This window comes from Phoenix dactylifera, chromosome 14 (assembly GCF_051530095.1).
Source record: "Phoenix dactylifera cultivar Ajwa chromosome 14, Ajwa_hap1_PhDact_Kaust_v1.1, whole genome shotgun sequence".
In the NCBI taxonomy this organism is placed as follows: domain Eukaryota; kingdom Viridiplantae; phylum Streptophyta; class Magnoliopsida; order Arecales; family Arecaceae; genus Phoenix; species Phoenix dactylifera.
This window is the reverse complement of record NC_143203.1, coordinates 24,982,775-25,002,554: the sequence shown is the minus strand read 5'-3', so window position 1 is coordinate 25,002,554 and position 19,780 is coordinate 24,982,775. Positions and strand designations below refer to the sequence as shown.

The 19,780-nt window shown below is 37.0% G+C and overlaps 1 protein-coding gene across 6 annotated transcripts; it reads right to left on the bottom strand.

The window, feature by feature from the left end:
• On the bottom strand, nucleotides 1–17,042 carry LOC103708902 (B3 domain-containing protein Os07g0679700-like). 6 transcript variants are annotated; one of them, XM_017843264.4, is made up of 14 exons: nucleotides 16,640–17,042; nucleotides 14,651–14,732; nucleotides 14,429–14,530; nucleotides 14,152–14,289; nucleotides 12,759–13,537; nucleotides 12,505–12,601; nucleotides 11,767–11,941; nucleotides 10,129–10,205; nucleotides 9,807–9,887; nucleotides 9,465–9,653; nucleotides 8,435–8,484; nucleotides 7,111–7,224; nucleotides 5,525–5,592; nucleotides 1–1,005 (listed from the first exon to the last, which is right to left on the bottom strand). In XM_017843264.4, the coding sequence occupies exons 1-14, from the start codon at nucleotides 16,759–16,761 to the stop codon at nucleotides 266–268; spliced, it is 2,814 nt and encodes a 937-aa protein (XP_017698753.2). In that variant the 5' UTR covers nucleotides 16,762–17,042; the 3' UTR covers nucleotides 1–265. The 6 variants fall into 6 exon arrangements, with proteins under 6 accessions (XP_017698753.2, XP_088566486.1, XP_088566487.1 ...); XM_088710360.1 differs by having other exon boundaries at nucleotides 16,646–17,017; XM_088710361.1 differs by lacking the exon at nucleotides 14,152–14,289.
• Nucleotides 17,043–19,780: the final 2,738 nt, after the last annotated feature.

Here is a 19,780-nt window from a genome sequence, read left to right as displayed (position 1 = left end):
TGGCCATGGACAATACTATGATTGGATTTGATTTGATTAAATTTGGACCCTTACAAGTGCAGCATTTCCGAGCTGCAGTGGATGGCTCCACTTCTCAACTTGAGGAGATTCTCCTCAGCCAAAACCAACAAACGTATGCAGCAAGAAAAGGTGATGCTCTGCTTATTAAAAAAAAAGACCAACATAGCACACGCTAAAACCCATTTTATCCTCTAATTCGGCTCATTGGACGGTCACTAAACAGTATAAAGAAAGAGGCAAAATTTCAAGCAGTATCATTCTGGACTTGGTCAGGTTTGTGATCTCCTTCATCGGCATTGACACTGCCCCGCTCCTGACATGGTGAAGAGAGGTGGCTTTCATCAGGGGTCCTTCCCTCCCTCTCTCCAGAGACCTGCGGCAATGTTTGGATGTTTGAGCTCGGTTGTTGCTCGCATGCCAAGCTTGCAAGTCCATTCTGCTTCAGATATGCATCCAGAGGACGACCGGCCTCCTGAAGAAGGCTCATCATGCTGACACGGGCCGGACCAGATTGAGTAAAGCCCTCATGCTCTGGGTGGCAATTCAGGTCCAGGTATCCCTTACTCATTTCAAGCCTCTCAGTAGCATTCTCCTGAAAAGGAACACACTTGAAAGAGCCATGTGCTTCAGTTTCTTCATTGCTGCTCCATAAGAGTCTCTTGTGGGACTCAGCTTCTTCTTGCTCGGACTGGCGCTTCTTCTTTCGCATCATAAGCGTAGCAAAGCGGCGCTTGACAGTCATACAAACATTGCACATGCATGTGGGCTTGTGCTTGGGGCCCTTGCCACTCGGTGGCTGGATGCACACAATGCACGTGCATCCAGGACGGTGCCGCGGGTGCTTGGTGGTAGTTGCAGCCCGGGTTGTTGCTTGGTTCCTGTTATCTGAAGGGGCTGCACCAATGCCCAGGGGTTCAGAAGTAGATGCCTCAAGATCTGGAGGACTTTGTTTGGAACTTGCAGCAATCCTCTGCCTTCTCATCTCTGAAAAGAATTTCGAGAAGACATGAAGGATTCAGGCCATTATATTTTAAAACATAGTTGACATAGCCAACTAGAAAAAAGAAAATCAGGATATAAATCGCATGTGATCTTAGAGAAAACCAAATACGATATTGAGACAAATGTAATATAAAAATAAGAACAATGAACAAGAGGAATGATTATATTAGAGAAGCTGTAAGACTTGCACCAATTAAGGACAGCGTGATTTAGAACTGATAATAATGGTAAGGGCATATACAACAAAAATTTGAGGACATTCTGATAAGAAGGAACACTTTCATCTGTCAAAGAAATTTAAGAGGGAAAACATAAAATGACATGGATGGAAGTAGTACAAAGAGGTATGGAAAAGCTTGGAATAATTGAAGGTGCCCCTAAATTATAAATAGTTGGGAAAAAGCTTGATGGTTATACATATATATTAGATGTGGCAATTTCTAATCCAACCAACCAGCCTGAACTGGCATGAAATCAACAGATTCAGGTTGACCAAAATCAACCCAGTGTAAATGGGTTGGGTATAGGTTTCATCCCAAACACAATGGGTCACCATGGGTTGGAGAAGCACTTAAAACCAATCCTAGGCCCCTAGGTTAGTGGTTGTAGTGTGGAAAGTTATAGGCCAGTCAAAATTTTGGTCAAGTGATAAAGAAGGTAGTGCAATTCATGAATTATTATTAAAAAAATAAAGAGAAGGTGTTCAACATTTATCACATTTTCTCCTCTTTAATTTCCTCTCCTCGCTCTCACTTTATTTAAATATTCAGTTACATGTCTCCTCCTCTTGGTGCTTTTTTCTTTTTCATTGTTTAAGATAAACGGTTAATAAATGAAGGCATAACTAGGTTGGCAGGTTAGGCATGGCTTTGTGCTTCTCAACCCAATTATAAATAGGTTGGGCATAAGCTGAGAGTTTTCTGACCTACCTTCTATTTGACCCAATCCATTGCCACCCCTATTATATACGTACGCACCCACATGCATCCGCATGCACGCACATACATAGGCGCATATGCATGCAAGCACATAATGCACGCACATGCGTATTACACAAGTTGCATGAGGTGTGTAACTTGATCCTCCTAGGAAATGATGATTCTACCTCTCATGTATTGCATTAGTTAGTTTTACTTGACCGGGAGATAAGTTTGTCATGCCTTCATAGAACAAATTCACAAAATTTATATCTCTACCACATATATACATGCATATATACGTAAGTACATACATATACACATATATGCATATGAATACATACATACATATATGTAAATATGTATATACAGTAGACATCTGCACTCATACAGACATGTGCAGATACAGACACACCAATGGATAGGGAAGATCATGTTTCAAAGAAAGATACTGAATCCAGACAATAAAATTACAAATCCCATGGCTACTAAACTAATATAAATATCAGAAAATTAAAAAATCTGCAATATTTGGTAAAATCCTGCATTGGGTAATCGTTCTCATCTTCTAAAATTCTCCAAGGTATAGTGATTGAGATATCATATTTTATTGTACTTTAAAATATTGATTTTCAAATTTAATTTTACTTCACTTTCGGTTGTTATAATCTCAATCAGCACAATAACAAGATATACTAAAGTTAGTTAAAAAATATAAAAAGTAATGATATATTTAGGATGTATATGCAAAAATAAGCTCGCATAGTTTTTGAAATGTTAATTTACATTCTCATAAATTTCTCAAAATTTCCATCTTAGCTTCCTCCATGCATCATGACTTAATGAAACTATATAATTGATTTACTTTAGGCAAAAATTCTGAACTTTTGGTAAATGATTAAGAAAGTAAGTTTTTTTTTCTATCAATTAATTCCCTGTGTTCTTGTTTCTCTTCTGATTTCTTCAGTCTCAAAAAAAGTAACTTTATCCAAGTTGTTCTGCTTCACAAATTCCCATCCCTGCCATGTTCATTCCAAAGCCTAATTTTGTCTTACATCAGATTATTAAATTCTTTAAGATACTTCATCTTTAGACTTGAGAAATTGACCCTGTTTTGGTACATGAAGGTGAGAAATTTTGCATACTTCAATGATTGGTACACAGATGCAAGGCTTACCCACCTAGCCTACTAGAAGTTTATCCACTGTGAGAAGGCAACCATCACCATCATACTTTGTTATAACAATGCATGGAAACATAATAATGGCTATAAATTTGAGTGATGAGCATAAATGAGTCTTTGCTGGCCTACCACTTCTAGAGATTTCATGGCTTGCAAAACCTAACTAAACATCCTACCTAGTTATGGGATGCAGATAACACAAATAGCAAAGAAAGATATAAGTTTTAACATTAAATAACAAATTAATTAATTTGACAAGTATTACAAGCATGCTTCCTGTTAAGACGGAAAGGCCACCAAAAGTGCAATTTCTGGCAATATTAGAAACATAAATAAGAATCTGCGGCTCTAGCAGGACAAGACCCCTTGATTATTGAAAACAATCTTCAACCACTTAAGCAAAATGTTTTTCAGCTATTTTAGCATGTATAATTTATATACATTATTAACTAACCAATTGATCCCAAAAGCTCAAGCTAATAGAGAAGGGTCAGCAATATATATCATACTTAACCCCCCCCCCCCCCCCCCAACCCCCAACAGAAGAAGTAGGACAACAAACAGTCAGGGATAACTAAATAAATAATTGAACTAGAAGATTTGAATTCATCACTTCCAACAAACCTGAGCTCCGATACCATGTTAACTAACCAATTGACGCAAAAAGCTTAAATTGTCAAGGAGAGGGTCAACAATATCCAGCATACATAACATACATAATTCTATATGTTGATATAATATTTTCTTTCATTTGTTTTGCCTTTTGATTTAGAATCATTAAGAAGTGTAACTTGGTCATGATGCATGCAAATTGCACAATGTCCACAGGAATTCAAGGCTACCAAAATTAGATAATGCTGAAAACCAATATAGCCCTAAACCTTAAATATATACAAGCCATTTCACGGGAAAGCAGACTACAATTTATCAGATTAGATGACCTTCCCATTGATCGATGAAATTATCAAAAATGGTAGTATTTAGAATCACACAAGATGTTAGTATAATCATTGTAATTTATCTCATAATTGTACCACTAAATAATAGGTAAACATCATATATTCAGTATTGTCCTTTATTTCATAATTTTTATATAAAGGGGTTTGAAACCAGTAACAAGATATCAATACCTCTAATGTTCACAATGAAAACATAACGATAGCCTATGACCAGAAACTTACACATATTAATAATCATCTTTAGGGAGGGTAATAGGACCCTAAGAACGAAAATGAGGAAGGTAGTAAGTAAAGGTCCAATTGGGACAGATCAGTTCCAGAACCTCTGGTTACCTTCCAGCCTGAACCTGAATCCTTTGGGAGAGTGGAGGGTGGGTCAAGCGACTCGTTCAGCAGAAAGAGATGGAAACCCTACCTATGCAAGATTCAGTGCTGATTGCAATCCCTAACCCTGCACATCCATGAATTGGGTCTGGTCCATATTGGGTAGGATGATTAGAGACCGGGTTGGGTAAGGACTAGGTTCATGTTGAATCAGGTATGATTCAGGTCTGGGTTGGGTTGGACGAGGCTGCATCTTGGAGTCAAGTAGGTACTATTATCTGGAAAATCCAATTCCCTTTGTTCCCTCAAAATAATCACTGATAACTTAGCCTCATTTATAATTAATAAGTTTCATAAGAAATGTGAGAGATACAAAGTAAAACTAAAACATTATATACCAAGTAAACATCAAGACTGGATAAATTAACATCCTAACATAATTTATGACCAGGCTTGGTTCGATCCAAGTAGGTTAAATTTTTAGTAGATCTTACCTGGTCATGAATAATTTCATGCATCCATCTTTAGGCTCATATCTGAACCGTAGGCATATGGGTCCGGTCGGGCCTTAGGAGGGTCCGATACGGGTCCGTGGGTAATAGTAAGCCCTCCTGATAAGGTTGTAATGATTTTAAAAATATTTTTCTTTCAAACAGTTAGGACTAAGTTTCCTATTATGATTTTGGTTCTAGTTGTGTTTTGATAACCAAATACCCAGTTTTCTGACACAAATATTGACCACACTCATTCTTGCCATTATATTGTAAAATAGTCATGTATTTAATTAGCAACAATATGTTATTGTTAGGCTTTTAACTAAACCAATATCACTTTGAATCATTTTCTTCATGCTCTATTTGAAATATATTTTTATTGTTGCTGAAGTTGAAGAGCTTCCTCAATATAACACCATGATGCAATACAACAGCTCCATGTTAATCGAGTGCTCTCTATAACAGAGAGAGCCAAATAGTCCCTAGCACTAGTAGCATGTACTAGAAGTTCATTAAGAATTCATTAAACATTAGCACAGTTGCATTGACTTTAAATTGAGTTGGTGTGCTACTTTACATCCTAGCCAACTAGTTTTGTTAATTGTTCCAAAAGAGATCGCACACCTGCATTCTGCTGGAGAAGATTTTGCATCTCAGTTGGGCTTATTTCATTTGGTACTGAACATGAAGATCTGCAGAAATACAGGAAAAAATGGTAAAGAAAACTGTTATCAGTGTAAACTCGAAGAAGGGATAATTGACTAAATTCCTAGTTATATTTTAAGTATGTCCCGCATTATCAGGAGAATGGCAAAGATTTACATATGGTGTTAAAAAATAAAAATAAACTACATGACCACAAAATAAGAAAAGGCAGAATATTTTTTTTAAAAAAAAATCATGCATCAAAAAAATAGTGTGATGATTAAAATCAAACATCTTAGACCTCTCAGCGGGAAAATTAATTCTTAGGCTAGGATACCAGTTTTATTATTAAAATGGATAATAATACATAAACCTATTTTTTTAACAGTACATATCCCTTGTGAAAAATATAATAAAAGAAAATGGGTGTAAATACATATTGCTTGTGATAGAAATAAGCCAAACATAAGACAGCTAGAGCAGGCTTAAGCTCAGCTTGTTAACAGGCCAGCTCAAGCTCTGCTCAAGCTTGAACTGAGCCAGAGGCTGAGTTCGGGCCTTGCTCAATTGGACATGCCAGGCTCACAAACACACACACACACACACACAAAGAAGGAGGCAAAGGAGCACTCTTGGGGTGAGCAAGTGGCCAAAAAAGGTGAATTTGCTGATTCTGATGTATTTGGTGATGCCAATGTTGGTTAACTCCAATGTTATAAATGATGCAGGCTAAAAGATAAGCTCGACATGGAGAAGACAAGATAGTGCCAACAAGGATGGGCCAGTGATGATCAAAATCAGCCACACATCAAGATCGGGCATTAGAAGGCAGTGGATTTGGGAAATAGTGACGTGGATTGAGGAGTTTCCTTCAATAAAATTTGAGAAAGAGAGGGAGGAATAGAGGGAGAGGACATTGATGGAAGAAAGAAGAACAAAGGCGGGGTAATCTGCTCATGGGTCCAAGAATTTGGGTTAGGGTCAGTGCTAGATATCTTAACCCCATCTAAGCTCCAACATAACCATCAACTCTAAATTTTAAGCCCGAGGTGGTTGCAAAATACAAGAGTTATATTTTAAATGATAAAACAAGACAATTCTCATAAAAGGTCACACTGATGATTTTTTTTTATTTATTATTTTTATGCTATTTCAGAACTACTCATTTATATAATGATTTTCAAAAAGACATAAATAAATTAACTTTTATTTATTTATTTCAATTTGTATCGAGCCAAACATGAGCGACTTACAGCTAGCACATGTTCAGCTTCTCTACATATTGAGATCAAAATTATAAGTTGTATTCAGCTCATTTCCGAACCGAGCAAGCCCATTTCGGGCTAAATTTCGGGCAAACACAAGTTGCTCACAAACAGCCTGTTCATTTGACAGCCCTGGCTTGTGATAATGCCTAAATCCCCCCTTCCTTCCTGCCTCCCTCCATCCATGCTAAGGTATCTCTCTCCCTTCCCAAAGTAATAGTGGGCTAATGAGTATGGAACGGGCTAGAGTAGGATTTGGGAATAAAGAACACTTTGTTGGCAAAAATATTTCATGCTGACCTTTTTGGATCCCATTTGTTGTCAGTACACGTCCACTTTGAGGGAAGAAGAACATCCACAGGCAACCTACGCCATTTGAAACAGTTATCACATTGAACCCATTGATCATGTCCCCTGAAATTATAACAATCAACATAAGATCCAAGAAGAAGAGTTTCTTTGTTCTGAAAGCATGGTATCATCAAGTTACAACTAACTGAACTGAAAAGTATTGGAAAGCAATATCACCTAGAGTTACATTTTAGGCCACTAAATGCTATCTTAACCAGATCTTGAATGATTAGGTACAACCAAGGGGCTTACATGGCAATCTTAAAGTCGTAAGTAGCGTTTGCATGCAAGTGCATACATATGTACGAATGTGTGTATGCATGCATGTATTGTAATCACTGTTAAAACATATGCTGGTGGGCGGTTGGTGCATGGGCAAGGCTAATCTGATTTCAACCTAAAGTCCACTAGACGTTCTTAAAACTCAAAAGACAGTTTTCACTTATAAATCTTGTTATTGCTGAAGTCCAAAATCTAGAAAATTGCTTACAACTTCAAGCTTGGCATGCAAGCTGCTTACTTGTACCAGGTCATTATTTTATCTTAATTAGATAGCATAATAGTAGAACAAATATTACTAATACTGCTTTTCCAGTGCATGAGTAAATACATATATATATACACATACATACATATACATATACATATGCATACATATATATATATATATATATGTGTGTGTGTGTGCATGTGTGTATGTATGTATATAGTGCGGTCAAAGGAAACGAGAAATGGCCTTTTGCATTTGATATGCCATCTTTTAAGTTCTAAAACTCAAGAAAAGACCATTTAAGAGGATCTAGAGCTAGCTCAGAAAGAGGATTGCAATTGGACGCAAATATTCAAATATTTCGATCATCTTGATAAATGGATTCTCCATCACAAAGAAACTTATGCCTTAGGACTGTCTGTGTTACCCACACCTCTACATGAGAACACAACTTGCAAACTTATCTTTCCTTGTTTTGATTATTTTAAGAATTACACAATGCAAAATGGAAGGATATCCTGTGTGCTAATAACCTCATCAAACTCCTACTGATGCTTGAAACATGAGTGATGAGAAGATAAACTTGCAGCCAATTCTGCGGAACTGTATAATTAAGTGTAATTGTATGATTGTTAATCATGGTAGCATTATCATGACTACACTGTTTATTTATCCCTCAAATAAAAGGACTATTCAGCTTATTTTTCTATTTCATAAGTACATATGTACAAAGTACAAACACATTCAAGAGAATAAGCTGTTGCTGCCTGAAAACATCATTACCCAGATGCTCGGACTGTGAAAATAGTTCTCTTTCCAAAAACTGGGGGATCCTGAATAACAGCAATACAACAGATCAGAGATAGAAATTAGGCGTATGTAGAAGTAGCTAGAAAGACTAGATAAATCTAGAGGGGTAAAATCCAAATCTTATCAGCTAAAAACAAATAATGCATAACCTGAATCCGAGAACCCACAACTTTGATCACGACACAACATTAAACCAGATCTAGCAGTTCCTAATATACGACGGAGCTTCTAGTTTTAGATGACTTGTCATGTATTTTCATTTGGAAGGATTTGCTAAAATCTTCCCAAAAGAAGCATTCTTTCCAATTTATGCTCCTCAAATTCAAATTAATACTTAAAAATACTTTGATTATTAACAATAAAATGAAAACATGCATACATTACAGTTACCGGTAGCCAAATAGCATTGTCAAATCCTAGTTTCAAGATGGACAAAATGATACCTCTCAGCCTATCTAATATGAACCACCTATCATTATCTAACCAACAAAATAACTTGCCTCTGAAGTAAATCAATCAAGAGCCAACCAATCCCTGCTTTTGAATGAAAAAGTCTATGATATCTAAACAAAGCTCCCATAAATAAATTTCTAGGTAAGTTTACTGTTCTAACAAAACTTGTGGAAAGTAAAATGCTGATTTGATTTGGGAAAATAGGCAAAAAAAAAAAAAGAAAAAAGAAAAGAAACAAATGGAAATCTAGCACATCAAGGGTCATCTAGTTATGCAAAAACATGAAAATAGGAAATGGAATCTGTTGCAAAATTAAATTAGTTGGACTAGTTAGATCCAACAAATGTTGCTGATTCAGTTCATACATTGGTAGCAAAGGAAATGAAAAAAAGAGAGAGCAAATTCATAGTGTGAAATGTCATGTATAAACAGCACCACAGGGAGCTAAAAAGCATGACACAACAATGGGCATGACCAGAATTACATTGCGAACGAATGCACCAGAGAACCGGATAACTAACAGACTGATGTTTAAAAACTATTAACTTACTTCATATTCTTCAAATTCATGATCCTCAATCATAACAATGCTAGGCTTGACACTCGGAGGCGGACGTAGCAAATCTTGGGCCTCCTCCCATGTAAGTTTCAGCTCGAAAGCATCTTCATTCTCCATAAGGAGCCTCTTGCTTTTGGATCCAATATTCCGGCTTCTTTTCTTCTCAAGAGCTAATAAAGGCTGTAAACACAATCCATCATTTGATTGGCCTCCAGGCTTATCTGTCTTATATCATCTAACATACTATTAAGTTGAATTTACATGATAATATGAAGTGCTGAAGTTTCAACCTGTAGTTCCCTTCATAAATTGGAGTTCAGAGTAACCACTTACTATAGGCAGGTTCTCAATAACTCCTGAAAAGAAAGCTTCATTGCCAATGGCACCACTAGCAAAGGCAGAAATTTGTGAATCCTGCTTCAATCATTAATAAAAATCAAGATCAAAGTTCCGCTAACAATTTTTTATGCTATTTCCACATAGTGTTACCCTCTCAAATAAGAAATAAAATAGTTTGCAAACTACGTAACAGACTCAAAAGACAGAGAAGGCTAGATTACAATAATGAAAAAACAGTGCATATTCTTAGACATGAAGCCTGCATCATGCAGTATTCATGATCAAGAAAGAAAAAAATTCCTAGGAAGCTTCTTACCTGCAAGGAAACAGAATTTGTTGCCTTTCGAAATCCCATTACAAGTTTTCCTTCAGGATCTATTCGGCTGAAAATTACTGTTAAACATAAGGAAGAGAAGTAGCAAGAAAGTTATATGCCTGGATATCACACCATAAGTCGGATTTTAGATTTAGCAAAAGATGGAGAAAAATCATGTGCAAGAAAAACTTATTTATTTAACACAATAAGCTCGATGAGAAAATTCTCCACATTGATGCTAAATGTCATGCAGCATATATGAGCTACTTAAATAGTTACAAGTGACAATATAATTAAAGCAATGTACTTTCCACTTCAAATACCATCTCTTGCTGAAAAGAATGCGTGTGTATGTCTAGGTTGTTACAAAAAAAATACAGGTCAGCATTTGACAGGACAAAACTACATGAAAGAAAATTAGCTGTTAGGAGATATAATTTATCAAAATTTCACTTGTACAAAATAAGCTATAAAACAATGGTGCATGACATAGAACTATTGCAGTTTTGTTTATCTTCTCCCCATGTTATTGTTAAGACCTTTATATGCAGCCAATAAATAGAACAAACTAGAATAGAAATAGAGCATACAGAGTCATACAATCAAAAGAAATAAAATTGAGAAATGACAGACAAGAGGATAAAGTTTTGTTGATCAATTTGGATGTTGAAATAGGAACTAGTAAAAATTTGACATATCCCAAAATGTTACTACAATACTCTCAAAAATGTGTTTAATTCATTTATCAATTCATATGATCAAAAAATTGAGAAAAAAGATCCTCATGCAAATACTTCCTTGCAATAACCTATGGATATCAATGATATATTTTGAAAGCACATCTCCATCGAGCCTATAGCAGAATAGCTGCACTGCAACTGAGTGTGCACCTAGAGTTATGTGAAGCATGAAGAAATTGCTAAGAATTGCTCATGATAATTTTAGTAAAAGCAAATTGAGTATTCAACTGAAAAGGTGATAATGCCATTGAAACAAGTCAAAATATTGGACCATTTAGGTGAGCCAGATGATATAAGAAGTACTCTAAAGCTCAAGCAAGATGGAGATGTTGCTTTTCATTGTAACTGATGCCTTAATGACATGATACTTGAAGCTTGAAAAGTTTTCTCATTGATGGCGATCTGGGTGTCCCAAGTTCAAGTCTCAGCACCGCATTTTGCCGAATATTCTTCTTTTAAGTAATGCAGAACCAGATTATGGTATATGATCCAAGCAGCTCTGTAAACGTAAATTTTTGAGAGTGAAGTAAAGAAATTCTCTGTTTTTTTCCTAATCCAAATGAGAGATTATATGCAAAGCTTCTTTATGGTTTTAAACTGGATGAGTTGATCATGTATGGCATTATAACCATATTTTCCTGAAACTCAAGTCTGTAGGACACCTATCTCTGAAGATATCTTGCTTCATAAAGTTGAACTTGAGATAAGGAAGTCAAAAGATACATATGATGTTTCATTTCAAGCATGAGATTATATATGCAAAGCCTTTTAAATGTTCCAGTCTGACATTTTCGCTCTTGCTTGTCACAATAATTTTAGTAAAAGATGAACTGACAGCACATGCATAATTTGGTGATGTAATAAACATGATTTCATCAAATGCAGCTACATATGCTACCTGTGTCACCAGCTTGTAATTGCATTGACTGTATGCATGGAGTGACACCTTCTAAGACGTACATTCTGCTATTGTTATTTGGCCAAAATCTGAATTGAAGAACCCATTCTTTTCCTTTCACATCTTGAATCTTTAGTGGAAGACCTTCCGGTTGAGAAATAGGAGGAAAATATGCCTGCATAAAATATTCATACAAAATGATGTAAACCTCAAATAAAGAATCTTTCGAAGGAGGAATTTAGATATAGTATCACAAGCCATAAAACTAGAACATGCAGAACAAAACAAACAGATATAAATAGCTAGTGAAGGCATCAGCATTAAGTATGCAAGTGAGAACAGAGAAATTTCAACTTTTTAGAATGCAAGTATTCATGTGGTACATCCTGTATGCAAGATGCTCTGATTTAGTGCAAGCAAGAGGTTTTTGATGAATCATAGTGCTGCATGCTTTCACAGCAACAGATCAACCAACCTAATGACTCTACTCTTTTGATATGGTGGCTGATGACAATTCCATGAAACAGTATTAAATGCATTGACTAACCAGGAAAGCTAGTACCTCTAATGCACTTTTGCACATCTTCATAAAGCAGAAGGCAAATCAATCACAAGGGAAAACAAAAGGTTGAGCTTATTATCAGGTATACATATCTGAACTAATTTTTAATATCAATATTTTCTTCTGATGTACTGGAAAGCCACATAAATGGTTTCGAGCAAACTTGGAGAGCTTACTTCTGCGCATGCTTTAGGCAGGACTAAGCGACCAATCCGACCTGCATCACTGGCACTTAGGATCTTCTCGAATAATGGCACAATCGTAGAGTTTGAACTTAGGAAGCAAAGTTATGGAATGAAATAGTAAAGGTAGTAGAGGGAAAATGCAAAATAACAAGGACCACTGGACAAGTGCTTTGAACATCGAACCAATCTACCAGCAAGCAGAAACATATTTTAGTTCAGAATTAAAGAAAAAAAGTTGTGGATACTCTCCAGATATTTGACGTAGTTCTTGGTCAGTGATCCTTGGCCAATAACGTGGAAGCAATTGATTCCGGACCCTTCCCTCACCAGGTGGCCTTGCAACACTCATACCTGAAAATATTTCTTTTGATGCTTCTGAATCAGTGCCACTGCTTGTCCTCAGTGGCATAGGCAGAAAATGGTGGGACCTCTGCACTTGTTGAAAGGCAGATAGTACTTTATCCTGCTGCCTTCCTCCAGTAAGTGTATTAGAAAGTGGAAATGTAATCTGCGGATTTTTCGAATTAAGACAAGCGGTCATGTTGCCAGAGTTTGAAGTCCCTAAACTTATGCTCAGGCATGCATGGGCTAGTGACTCATATATAATTTTATCTGACACAGTATCATTTCTGTCACCTTTATTGATAACCAGAGAAGACCCTATAGGACCATCATTTTTATTTGTGAAACATGAACTTCCCTTCTCTCCAAGATGAAAAGCAACTTGCTCCCTTTTTATGTGCCCAAATGATCCATTTATGCTCTCTCTTTGGGCTAAGACCAAAATGCTGTGTCCATCACCCTCAGTTCTGCTTCCCAATTGTATGTCATTGCCCTTATCTCTGGTATAATTATCCCTTTCACCATTAGTGGAAGTATGCTGCAGTTCACCAGCATTAATTGTTAATCTTGCAACAAAATCATTCCCCTTCTTTTCATCCATAGGGCTCATGGAAGAGGGAGCAAGAACAATGGGAGGAGGTTGAGGCAAAAGCTCTTGGATAACTTCACAAGGAATATGTGCCTGGTAAATTTTCGATAAGTTAGAGTAAATGATTGGAGACAAAAATATTTATGTATTCCAACACTCATAGTTCATAAACAAAATCAAATATCTGATGATAAATATGTAAATTCTTCTCAAAAAAAAAATGATATATATGAAAAAGTGGATGTAGCATAACATTGAGATTGTCCAAATTATGATAATAGAACCAAGTACAAAAGTTGGAACTTAAAACCAAATGTCTTCAATTATTCACCAGATACTGAATGACAGGAAGCATTGAATTTGTACTCCCTCTCTCTTACATAACAGGATGCATCAAGTTGGCCTTACTAAATCAAATGTTCCTTTAATAAGTAGACTGGATATGTCGAATGAGTAATGAATAGAACCAATTCCATTTACCAACACAAATAATTTTTGATAGCTAAATGTTATGTGTGAAAATGTATAGAACAATACAGCATAGGTGGATCCTACATGACAGTTTGAAACTGTGAAACACATCTAATAGATAAGACATTTTATGTCTGACCCCCTTATTAAACTGATGATCTGACAATAATATATAGTCAACCAGTAACATGATAACATTGTGGCGCGCATTTAATTTTTAATGGAGAACACTATACCATTCTTACAGTCACAAATATAATTCTATTTATTTTGTCAATTCCCTGAAAGCTTCCACCTGGGATTCTAAGAGCCAACATGAATAAGATCCAACAACCTGATGGTAGCGATGGTGGTGAATGATGGAGCATGGCAATCTGCATCAGACATGGTTAGCTCAGGTCAATTCATACATGGTCCCACATGCCAAAACTCAAGAGAGCATGTAACACAAACATCAAAAGTGTAACCCAACACATATATGCAAGTCTACAATACAAAAACAAATGATCTTACAGATTCACATTTAGAATTCTTCATGCAGCTAATACACTGTACTCCCCCACTGTCAAGTAGATCAAATGATGACTTTGAAGCAATACATCCACAATGTAGCTGCTGCATATACCAGTTTCAGCTTTCAATATAATTACCAGACAGCAAGAAGGCAAAGCCAAAGATAACATGTTTAATCATAAAAACAAAAAAGAAAAAAAGAAAAACTTGCAGCCGTCTTACCTTTCCACAGAATATGCAGTCCCTCCAGCCAGTTTCATTTAAGTGAAACTTGTCACAGAAAACTAATTGTTCATATGCCATCCTAGATTAAGGGACAATAAATTGTTAAGAACAGAGCATAGTAGCAGTGCACCAGAATGGTAGCTGCAAGCAAGAGCTACAGCATGACGATGTAATTGACCTACTTTAAAAAGAAAAACAGCCATATAATGATCATTACATCAACAGCAAATCTACTATCTGATTTAAGTATGTTTTGACAGCCTAATCAGATATTTGAGGATAATTAATTGTCACAAATTAGATGCCACAATGCCCTAGGTCTACATTTTCTTCTATTATCAGCTGCACATAAAGCTCAACTGATAATTTTCTTATCCCGTATTCCAATGGCAGCATGGATGGTATTGAATTTTATCCTTGAAACTACTAAATGATACATCTCAAGCAAAAGACACATTTAGGCCTTGGGTATCTTAATCAGTTCCCTTACAATGAAAATGACAGCATTTTCTTAATGATAAAAATCTGAGTGATGTGACTCTTTCAACTTTTCAGCTCCTCCCACACTCACCATTATTCGGCTTATACCTTTACCTAATAACATCAATAGACATGATGGCTTTCCAGGGGTTACCAGAACATTAAAAGAAAAATACTTAGATTGAGAGACAACTTGTTTGCCTCAACTACCTGGGCATGTGATAATGGATTTGGCTTTGTTGAGACAGCTTTTCAGGAAAATGCCGAAGATGTTAAAAAAAGAGAACAGAAAAGTAATGTATACAGTAAAGACTGCAATGTTCAGGGAGCCACCGTGATGAATCCCATATTTTCTCTAAGTTGTATAAAAGAGTACAGTAATGGAAAATTAGTTTAGGCAAGACACATCTGAAGCATTGTTACTACAACGGGAAACGAGATTGTGAATAATTGTGTATGTCCTTTCCTTGTTTCTTTCTTCTTCTTTTTTTTTGGTTATAGCAGAGTTATGAAATAACAATTCCTCTAATCTGATCTGACTTGTGCACAATATTTTTGGACAAGCGTGGCACTTCAAAGGAGGAGAGGAGGAGCCCTTAAACTTCTGGTGAAAGTTAAAGATCCAAATTATGAAAATATGTTTATGCCTTAGAAAAGTTGACAAAACTTCCATATTGTTTTTGACAAGGAAATCGTTTATTTGGCATGACCTTCTTTAGATTCTCCTTACCATTTTACTTACAGAAAGTGATCAGTTCACCGCAAAAAGCAAGCATCAACAACGGTATCCTAAAACGTTAACATCTGTTATAATAAACTTTATCATATCGCATATTTCATCTAAGAGAAACATATAGTACATTTCATCACTTCCAGTTATCATAAAATCAATTTAACACAAACCACTTCTAAAATAACCCCAGTCTAATTACAGCACAAAATCACCATTTTTTTTCTTTCAAATCAATGGTTTCATCACATATTTCAACAAATAAACCCGTACACTCCACAGGTGTTGAAGTAATAAAATCAAAAGATAATATACCATAAAAAATCATGATAAATCTAATCTAAGTGATGAATGTATCATTAAACAACAAAAGAAAGAAGACCCGCTAATATTGCACCAAAAACTCAAATTATATGAAATTAGAAATCCTTGCAAGTAAAATATTGAAGTAAATTAACATTAAAATATAGTCTTGAAGAACTTTATCAACTGAATGTGACTAAATAAAACGGAAAAGAATGGTTAAAAAACCATTCTCTTTTTAAGAAAAAAGCAATTATCGAGAACTCAAAAGCACGAGCATCACAAAAGCAAGATTTCATGCAAACAATAAACCTGTCCATGATCTCCTTAAACGCAGAGTAACAACCCCCAAAAACCGAATTCCACTACCAAAAAAGAACACCTCAACAGCATCAATAACGATGGCAAGGCGTAACATCAAACAAGAGACGCAAATTAAGCACAAAGACTCCAAGAAAACGATATATGAATACCCGCACTTGTCGCAGAGAGTAGCAAATCCGCCCGATTTCAGCCCCCAGCCCTTCCTCCACTCCCCCTCGCCTCCCGGCTCAGTCGCCCCACACCCAGTGTTCATACAGCGCTTTGACCCCATTCCAAACCCCTTGAAACCCTCTTTGTTAATAAAATTCGAACAAGAAACCCAAAAAGAACGAGCTTCGAACAATATCGGAAGAACCACCTCCTCCTCCTCCTCCTCCTCAGTAGAAAGCTGGGACTCCTCTCTACGTTCGAGAGAGTCTTCGAAGAGAAGTATTCGGCAGACGCAACGCCGAGATCGGGGTGCGAGAGGAATTCCGGCCGGCGGAGAGGAGACGACGACGAGAGAGAGAAGAAAGTGAGCGGTCGCGTGCGTTAGGAGAAGAGAGAGGCGACCGCGATATATAAAAGAGGAAAAGAGAAGAGACTGGGAAAAATTTAAATGCACGCACCCGAACTGGGTTCGGGTTGTCTCTTTCGCCCAAACAACGATCGATCTTTTTCGCGACCTCAGCACACATCTCAAAGCAACCGAGCCTGTCCATTCATCCGCGATCCAACGGTGCATTCGCGCGAAGGAAGGCGAATCATTCTTTCGCGCGAAAGATACAATCCTGTCCCCACTCGACCCTCTCAACCCAACACGGTGTCTCGAGCTTGAGCTCCAACCGTGAGAGAGAGAGAGAGAGCGCGCTTGTATATGAAAAAAAAGAGCTAAACTAGAAGCAATGATTAAATATTATAGTTAATGCATCATTGTAGCGCCTGTCAGTGACGCAAATAATTTCTGGTCCCACCACACAGAGAAAAATCGAAAGAGTACTACGTGCACCAACTCAATTATTCCGGAGGTGGTTTAATCATTCTACTAAGTACCAGGAAGTCAGTAATCTGCACTGATCAATCTAATCAATCTGGAGGGGGCTAATTTGGATAAAAAGAGTAGAAGAAAAGTTAATTTGGATGACTAATCAATCTGCACTTAGAGAGCGATGTGACAGTTAATATTGAACACATGTTTTTAACTTGATATAAATTAAATCAAAAAATATTTAATTTTTTTTAAAAAAATTTATTTGATACTATTTGTTGAATGATTATGAGATGTTAGCTGATTCGTATTTTTTAAAAAAAAATAGATGGAATCCAAGTGCAATCAAGTACATTAAAAAGATGAACTCATAGTATAACAAGCCAAATAAAGATGTAGTTTTCGTAAGCTTCGTACCGCAAAATTTGTTGCATGAAATAATTTATTCAACATAGTTAATGTATTACCTTGCACGTCAGGTAAAACCAAAATATGCCAATAAGCTCTTATAATTGAGGCCGATGTCTCATGAATTTGATCAGATTATAAATCAAGCAAAAGCATAAATTATAAAAATGATGAATAAGATTGGCTGAATTAGGAAGCGCCACGTCAGGGCCACTCGTCTACGTTGGAGAAAGGCAATCCAACCGTTGGATGACTGGTTGGAAATTTGCAGCCGTACGATCCGTGATCTCTACGGAATGTCGTGGAACCCAAGGTCGTCTACATCGGGCGCCGCAACTGCGGTCAACATGGCCAGTTTCCAGAGTACGGGTTTCAGAACCTTCCAGGTGGCGTACTTGGTTCTCATACCTACGTCCTCATAGAAAACCTATGCGGCTCTAAACAGATGCTTTGACTTCTGAGAAGAAAGAAAAGTAACGGCTGATTGAGGTGCACCTATAAGAAACTATATGCGGATTCGTTGGAGAGTTGAGTGGACGACCGTTAGGAGGAGGAGGAGTACCCTCCCAGCCAAGTCTCGACCGTAAAGATCCCGCGGCTACGTCCGTTTCCTTTTTGTTTATATTGGAAGGAATGATGGCGGTGAGGCGGGCCCCACCGAGGAGTCAAGTGGCGAGTCACATCACGGGTTTGGTCATTGGTGCGCTCAACTTGTCAGCGGAGGGTGTCAGGATTTGGATTGCTACGCTCATGATCAAGACACCGGACCGGACCCTTTGGTCTCTCGCTCCCCCTGCTTTCTTTTCCATTGGGAGTGTGGATTTGTGCTCTCAAATCATTTCAAGTTGACGAAGAACAAACTTGGGATTTATTTGTGATCATAAAAAGATGCCGGCAATAATGCCTATTAGTGGAGGAAGCTTTGTTCATGATGAAACCTTGATCAAAGCTATCAATGTTATCCTCCCAATTATGACACCAATACTAGCCAGGGCTGTGCTGGTGCCTGGTGGAAGCCATGCTAATCATGGATCATATATATTAGAAATAGATTAGAGGATGAAATGATAGGGATAATATAGATAAGCTTACCTTTTACTGCATCAAAATATAGACTAATATTAGTTTGCTAGGTTATATTAAGACCTATTGACTAATTTTCCTTTCTAAGTGAGTTGATAGGTTTATTTTCTTTTTCTTTATTTTCAACGACAAAATTAGTTATTTTATGGTAAAAAAGTGATGTATGAACCACTGTATCGATGTATTAATTATGTACGTACGTAATATTTTTAGCATGGTTGAACAAATTAATGTTTATATATACTTTTATTTTACGTTAAGTTTGGAGTTTGTTGCTGTTATATATTATAGTAAAGTAAGTACAGGCCTTCCAGCCACCAGGAAGTGGAGCTGGTCTGAAGAAAACACCAAATAAAAGAGCCGTACACATCCATGCAAACCCTCACTAAACCCTATATAAACCCTAGGCAAACATATATATCGGGAAATCAGTACTTCCAGCAAAACCACGTAGGAAGCCAGAACCAAGGAGTGAGAATTAATGGACGTCCACACCGCAGTGAACTGCCGGAGAAGCTTGGACACGTTGAATGGAACGTCCGTTCGTCTCACTTAACTTCGATCACCCTGGTGGCAGAGTGTAGCCGAAAGGGTGAGTGGTGGGCTGCGCCAGTGTTTCGGGCGGCCCAATTCTGAGTGATGACGCAAACTCATAAGATGAGCGATGATTGGACGATAGAGTCTTTTCTTACTAGAAATCTTTCGAGGGTCTATTTGGATAATCCTACCGTATCTTTAGGATTAAAAACATCATTTCTAGTATTACAAGATATGAGGTCTCGCTCAATTTATGTCAACTGAATCTTCCTTAGCCCATCCTCATAGGGAGAAA